Source organism: Squalius cephalus (assembly GCF_949319135.1).
Source record: "Squalius cephalus genome assembly, chromosome: 1".
NCBI lineage: Eukaryota > Metazoa > Chordata > Actinopteri > Cypriniformes > Leuciscidae > Squalius > Squalius cephalus.
Window position 1 is genome coordinate 44,077,210 of NC_137122.1, and position 7,756 is coordinate 44,084,965.

Here is a 7,756-nt window from a genome sequence, read left to right on the forward strand (position 1 = left end):
AAATTTAACAAAATGTTTTATTTGAACTCAGATGAATACATACTTGATTTGCAGGACAGTCATCAAGTGCATTGTTGGCAACACGATCAAAATTCACGACGCATGCAATTAGTCTGGTCATATACAGAATGCTGTCTTCAGTGTGCTTCACAGGTCTGAAAATAAATTGGCATCTGATGAAATAAAACAAGATTTATAGCATAGCTGTGATTCGCGTTTACAGTATTTACGGAGAACCATGTATCACAGTATACATCAGAGAGGTCAAGATAAGAAATCAGGCACAAAAACGATAGAACAGGAGCGCGGGATTATTAAGACAGGCACAAGTCAAATGTAGATATGAAGTTTGAAAATTGTTCGCATGTCATCACAGTATCTGTGCGCTCAGGGCTCAACAGTTCTGCAGTTCTGACTGAACTGCTTTGACTAAAACATTTCAAAAGGTTTCGGTTGAACAGAGACACGTTAAATATGTGGTAGTTAATCATAAATATCCTCAGTGTGAACTTTCAACTTAACCAAAAGATGTTTTGCGAACTTTAAAACAACATTTTCTGCATTTTGCTACGACATGAAGTGGGTTTGACCAGTGCATCCTGGGAATTACTGCTCAGGGGCAAAGATGTAGTCTAGAGCCTGTCTCTCCGCCGCAGCCACATTAGGATGCCACAGGTCCACACTGAAGATAACTCTGGGACCATCTTCAGGCCCCCCTAGAGGACAAACAGAAAAATGTTGCTTACATATGAGATCTCTAGTATCTTTTACAGTTTAAAGTCACCATGAAATCAAAGTTGACATTGTTATTCTTATTTTTTTTATGGAATATTGCAGGATTTCTTATGAATAGGACGCAGGAGAAGAAAGTTCAACACGCTTAGGCCGTGTGTCCACCAAAGCGTTTTTTCACGCGGCTGGCGTATTTTTTCAATTGTTTTCAATGGGAGCGCTGCGTTTTTAAAACGCCATGAGCGTAGGCAACGAGCGTTTTTTTCACGCTGAAGCGCTGAGCGTTCGCCGTTTTTTACAGGTCGCCGAGAGTTGAAGAATGTTCAACTTTGGGTAAAACGCAGCGCTCATCACTGTCACTTTTTAAAGATTAAATGCATAAAGTATATTTGTGACCCTGGATCACAAAACCAGTCACAAGTCGCACGGGTATATTTGTGGCAATAGCCAACTATACATTGTATGGGTCAAAATGTTCGATTTTTCTTTCATGCCAAAAATCATTAGGATATTAAGTGAAGATCATGTTCCATGAAGATATTTTGTAAATTTCCTACCGTAAATATATAAAACACTTATTTTTGTGGGTGAATGTGTAACCCCTCTCATCCGGGTCCTTCACACCCCGCTCTGTGCGGGTCTCGAACCCGGGTCTCCGGCATGGAGGTAGGCGCTCTAACAAGGAGGCTAAAGACTGCAGCCTATAGTGTCTGTCGCTAGAGCGCCAATTGAGATCAGAGGAGTGAGGTTTACTCGCACAGCAACTACTAGCTGGCCTCCGTTACAAATGCAGCACAGTCGCGGACATAAATGAACAACTTTAAAGGAGATTTTCTCAATGTTTCGATTTTTTTGCACCCTCAGAATCCAGATTTTCAAATAGTTGTATCTCGGCCAAATATTGTCCTATCCTAACAATTTGACTCGGATAACTAACTCGGATGATGTATAAATCTCAATTTAAAAAAATTGACCCATTTGACTGGTTTTGTGGTCCAGGGTCACATTTGTGTTATTAAACATGCAGGTTTGCGTAATATTCTGAGTTTGCATTTCACTGTTTTCATTCATTTTTACTTTTTGTGCAAGTGAGATGAGTAAATGCAAACTCACTTGTAATCTAGAACTACAATAATCATCATGTTTAAAGCGCACACAACACCTCTGCACATTACTCCCGTTCTCTCTCAACATGGGGACACAAGAGCTGTCAGTCAATAAATGGTAAAACAAAGTAACTTGCGATACTTATTGGAAAAAATAACTCAGATATTCTGTTGTAAATTTAAAAGTAATGCAATACTTTACTAGTTACTTGAAAAAGTAATCTGATTACATAACTCATGTTACTTGTAATGCGTTACCCCCAACGATGTCTCAAAATCTTCAAACGAATGCAGACATTTCTCATGTAACTAAATTATGTAAGCTAACTATTCATATTATTTTTGCTTTACCTACACTACCGTTCAAAAGCTTGGGTCAGTAAACATTTCTTTTTATTTTTAAATTATATATTTTTATTTAGCATGGATGCATTATATTGATCAAAAGTGACAGTAAAAACATTTTTACAAAAGCAGCACAACTGTTTTCAACATTGATAATAATAATGTTTCTTGATCAGAAAATCAGCATATTATAATGATTTATGAAGGATCATGTGACACTAAAGACTGGAGTAATGATGCTGAATATTCAACATCACAGGAATAAATGACATTTTAAATATTTTAAAATTGAAACAGTTATTTTAAATTGTAATATTTCACAATATTACTGTTTTTACTGTTTATAAAAAAAAGAAAAAGAAATACAAGCATAAAAACTTACAAATCTAAACTTTTGAATGGTAGTGTATGTCAATAAAAATTTGTTGGTTTTATTTCTTGATTTTAATCAAATCTTTTTTAAGAGAAACATTTGAGACCCAGCTGACACAAATGAAAAAGCATCATGCTCATTGAAAATGATGTGCCCTCTCAGATTTTTGCTTATGTAACACTCAACTAATCCCATTTTACACAAATGCAACATACTTAAAAAGTTTTTTTCTTTTTTTTTTTTCTTTGGTCATGTCTCATTTCATCTAGGGCATGATCTACCACAGGACTACCACTGGTCCCACCTCAGAAACATAAATGCATAGCATAACTTGCATAACTCTTGCATAACCGAGAACTCCATATAGTTTTCTGGTCTATGAAAGAGTAATCACTGAGGAGTCCGATTTTCCTCTATTCTTCGCCTTCAGAAAGTCTATTATCTTTATTGTTGTAGTTTGGCGAGCTGATTATAGATCTGTTGCAGCTCCTCTCCTTTAGCTAGCATATTATGGTTAATGAGGTTTGTACAATGTAGTTTTCTGACCATTATGTGAGATGGTATGCAGAAATGAGTCATCCACAAGGAGGCAGTGTCCCTCTGACCAACACTGAGGCTCCCCACCCACCACCAGCTCACACTGAGCAGGCGTCTGAAGACCTGACAGAGACATCCACATTATGTTGGTGTATTATACATTTTACACACACACACACACACACACACACACACACACACACACACACACACACACACACACACACACACACACACACACACACACACACACACACACACACACACACACACACACACACACACACACACACACACACGTATCATCAGCCAATTGTTTACAGGCAGTCCACATAAGAGGATCAAGCCACAACATTTTTCTCAGTGATTTAGTGATGTGACTTACCCAGATGGCAGCGCAGACGTGTGTTTGTAGGGCCATAGGCCCCTCCCAGTGTGGCCCCTGGACCCAGGAGCCAGAAGCCAGCGGACCCCAGAGAGTTACTGCTGATGAAGGTTCTGAGCGAGAGGAGGGTTCGGTATGTACACGGACACGCACGGCAGTTACTGACCACACACACCCCAGCAGTGTAAAGTGGGAACACTGTCTGGCCCTGAGAGAGGAATACATGAGCTCATCATACATGCATATGCACACGACACATTTTCCTTCTTTATATACCTGCTGGGAATCTTTTGTAACAGACACAGCATTTTTGTAGCCTGATTACTATGAGAGAATGATGAATTGAATGCAAACCGATCCCTAACAGCAGTGCAGTGCAGATATTGATTGGAGGATATTAAGAGAGGCTGACAAGGACAGCCAGAGAATGAAAGACTCTTGGTGAATGAGCATGCTGGATGAAATACAGTGAGGCAGAACACAAGTGATTTGTTTACCTAAAAATAAAAAAGTCAATTTGCTCCCTCATGTTCTTTTAAACCCAATTGCTGTTATTTCTCTTCTTCTGTGAAACACTAAGTGAGATCATTTGAAGAAACTTCACAGCAGCAAAGATGGATATTTTGATCACACAAAGCTATCATTGCTATATCATCTTTCTATCTACATGTCAGTCCGTCCATCCATCAGTCCGCCTATCCGTCCATGTCTGTTGATTGTAAAACTAAGATCTTACATCTTATATATGCATAAATCATACCTGTTTTGTGAACTGGTTCATTAAAAATATTTTTTTTTAAAGCAGAAAAATAGGCAAGCTATCGCCTGCTAACCTGCCAAAGGCCTAAACTGACAAGAATAAACAAATGAAGAAAATAATAATAGAGAGAAGAAAACTGATTGTCTACCATGGAACGAAAGGATTATTTTCTTCTTTGAATGTCAAAATGGAACACTTACTCGACCAAGGAGGATAATAAAAATATGTTTTTGTTGATCTATCTATCTATCTATCTATCTATCTATCTATCTATCTATCTATCTATCTATCTATCTATCTATCTATCTATCTATCTATCTATCTATCTATCTATCTGTTGTTCAATCTATCTATCTGGAATTTAAAAAGGCATTCTCAATTCAGTCGTGAAAGCCGCACAATTCTGATGAACTGTGATTGTATAGTTTGTGTGGACGTTTAAAAATCAAATGAACAGATTTCTCTGCGACTTTTATTACTATGACACATTAAAATTCCTGAAATGGCTGCTTGAGACTAATACGTTTAGTCACCTTTGGTCCAGGGTAGGTCCACCCTAGCTTTGTATCAATCCCCCTCTGGTACACTGCCTGAAACTCAGCAAGGATTTTGGGATAACTGGCCTCCAGAACCTCAATGTCGTGACGATGAGCATCCCTGGGAAAGAAAGGTATGCTGGGAACATCTGGGAGGTAGAAAAGATGAGGCTTCTGAATAGATGGCCGATCATTGTTCCTGGCCTAGACAGCAGCGAGGAAGAAGTTGAGGGACAAATAGTGACAGAAATGTTAAGCTACAACACAAATATTCAAGAAATTGTAGATAAACCTCAAGTTATCCTACTTTTCCCATCTCTGACCTGATTGCGCAGACCCTTGTGAATTCGCCCCATGCCGGCCCAACTGTAGCGCTTAGCATATTCCTGTAGTGCTCTATACAACTTCCTGCTTCCTGCTGAAGCGTCGGTGGGGAACGGGGCATGGCTCAACACCGGTGTCAGGTAGCTCTCTGTTCCCTCCTCATCCTCCACCGCTTCCATAGTGATGGCCGCAGATGCTTTAGGGGCAGAGTGTATGGGGTTGACCGGGGAACGGCTGGATGACCGAGAGAATGAGGACCGGCTGGAGCTGCTTTTCAGCATTCCAGAGTGGGATGGTGGGTCAGAACCAACGCGGTAGCAGTACCAGAGGAAGAGGAGCAGGACGGTCCAAAGGAGCCCGCTGAGGGGAGGACCACCTAGCAACGCACATGGGGGAAGCGGGACCAAGTCCAGAGACCAGGACATGATGCTGAGAGAGTGAGCTTCACCAAGAAAGAAAGAAAGAAAGAAAGAAAGAAAGAAAGAAACTAATACTTTTATTCTGCAAGGATAAAGTTATTCAACATGATATTCATGAACTTGTGCTTGGTGGATGAGACTTTCTTCAGTCTGTAAAATCAATACACTTTGACTGATTTCCCTTCCTCTGTGTTTATGAGTTATGTTTATGAATAATTATTCAGCTGACCACAGGTAATGAACATGGAAACACTTTACAACAAGGTTTCATTAGTTAACATTAATTAACTTCTTTAGTTAACATGAACTAAGAATTATTGTAATACGTCTACAGCATTTATTAATCTTAGTAAATGGTAATTCCAACATTTACTAATACATTATAAAAATCAAATGTTGTATTTGTTAACATTAGTTAATGCACTGTGAACTAACATGAACAAACAATGAACAGCTGGATTTTTATTGACAAAAGATTAATAAATATTGTACCAAATGTATTGCTCATTGTTTCAGTTCATGTTAGTTAGTGCATTAACTAATGTGAACAAATGAGACCTTATTGTAAAGTGTTAATATGAATCCATTCGAAGATATAGAGTGCTTCTCTCTCGGTATATTGCATAATGATTCCTGCTGCAGTCAGTTTGTGTGGTCGCTTTCCTTCTCAGAACTCCCGTTGCTGAAACATTTCACACGGATATCCGGAGAGAGCGTGACGACGGAAAGAACCGATTTTTACCGAACGTTAGGCTACAAGTTACCATACGGACACTTTAAATAAGCTGTGCTCTGTGTGTGTTCGCTTACCACTTCTCCACGTCTTACTCAGTCTCTCTTTCCCCCTTCGTTCTCACCACGTCCCTTCCTCTGTTTATCTGCAGCCCTGAAAATACAGTAAATTCCGCATTCAGTGCTTCCGTAAGGATGGAAGAACGACTCCTCCTTCTTTACGGAACAGACCGAAGATGTTTTATTATTACCTTTGTCCATGTACTGACGCATCGGAATCAGCCAGTCACTCGTCGCTGGGTTGTTAAGCTGTATTTTAAAATTCTACCAAGCCTCTTGCTGTTAGCCGAGAGAGCCACCGGGGCAAGTTTCAGCACCGAGACGCTGGACAGCTCCTATGCAGAGCGCCGTCTACGTCTTGCGCTACTGCAGTACAACCACAGTGTGGCGCTAGTGAGATGGACACAAAAACACCCTCAAACCAACCAAACACCACACTATGGAGTCCGATTAATAGTGGCGAATCAGTTATTTCGAACAGTTGTGTTCGATGAACACTAAACAGGACCCAAAATCGGTTTAGTGATTATTTCATGTCATCACGTGGTCACTGGCACTAAACCAGTGGTTCCCAACCCTGGTCCTGGAGCATCCCCACCACAGCACATTTTTGACGACTCACTTATCTGAAACCCATCTGAGACCTTGGAGTCTTTACTATCCAGCTGAATCAGGTGTGTTTGATTCGGGAGACATAAAATGTGCAGTGGGGGTCCAGGACCAGGACAAAGACTTTATTGTTGCTTTATAAGATTAAGAGCTTTAGTTTCCATCTAGATCAACTTTGAATAAAGAAAAGAGAGGTTTAGAGCCAGTAAATCTTAGTTTATATATGTGAAATTTAGAAAACATAATTATGTAATATTTTTTGAATATTCAAACAACCTAAAGAAATCATCTTTAAAACTTAAAGTGTCACTTAAAAATAAAAAATTCTGTGTGTGTGTGTGTGTACATTCCCATAACATTTTCCTCAGACGAGTGACAAAAAGAGCTATTTAATGCAATATCTGACTTAATTCTCCTAAGAAAGGTTTTAGTTAACCTTATGAATCAATTTCAGTGTTATTTATTTTACTTTATTGGTAAACAGATGAGACAAGGACCCCATGGTATAGCCTATTAATCCAATATGGTATGCAAGGAATTGTTATTGTTATAGCTCTGAATTATTATTATTATTTTTTGCTCTACAGAAAAGCATATGTTTCCAATGATTCTGTCAGTTAAGTTCAAATGGTACATGGACATGGAAATGGAGTAGGCTACCTTACAGAAATAGAAACACTCCAGAGTGAATGGCATTGAAAACAACAGCACATTCATTAGCGGTTAAGAATTTTATATTTCTGTAAAAAAACTCGAAGACTCAAAGCTCGGGAAAATAAAAAAATAAAAGCTAAATGGATTTGGAAATGAAGGTCTATAGCACGCAGATGTCTTGTAT

General features: G+C 39.1%; 1 protein-coding gene across 1 annotated transcript; it reads right to left on the reverse strand.

The window, feature by feature from the left end:
- asphd1 (aspartate beta-hydroxylase domain containing 1) lies at positions 1 to 6,690 on the reverse strand. The gene is made up of 7 exons (XM_079865353.1): positions 6,501 to 6,690; positions 6,328 to 6,403; positions 5,098 to 5,540; positions 4,772 to 4,978; positions 3,479 to 3,686; positions 3,103 to 3,216; positions 1 to 716 (listed from the first exon to the last, which is right to left on the reverse strand). Exons 3-7 carry the CDS (start codon positions 5,521 to 5,523, stop codon positions 607 to 609), a joined length of 1,065 nt encoding a protein of 354 aa, XP_079721479.1. The 5' UTR covers positions 5,524 to 5,540; positions 6,328 to 6,403; positions 6,501 to 6,690; the 3' UTR covers positions 1 to 606.
- Between the last annotated feature and the right edge of the window lie 1,066 nt (positions 6,691 to 7,756).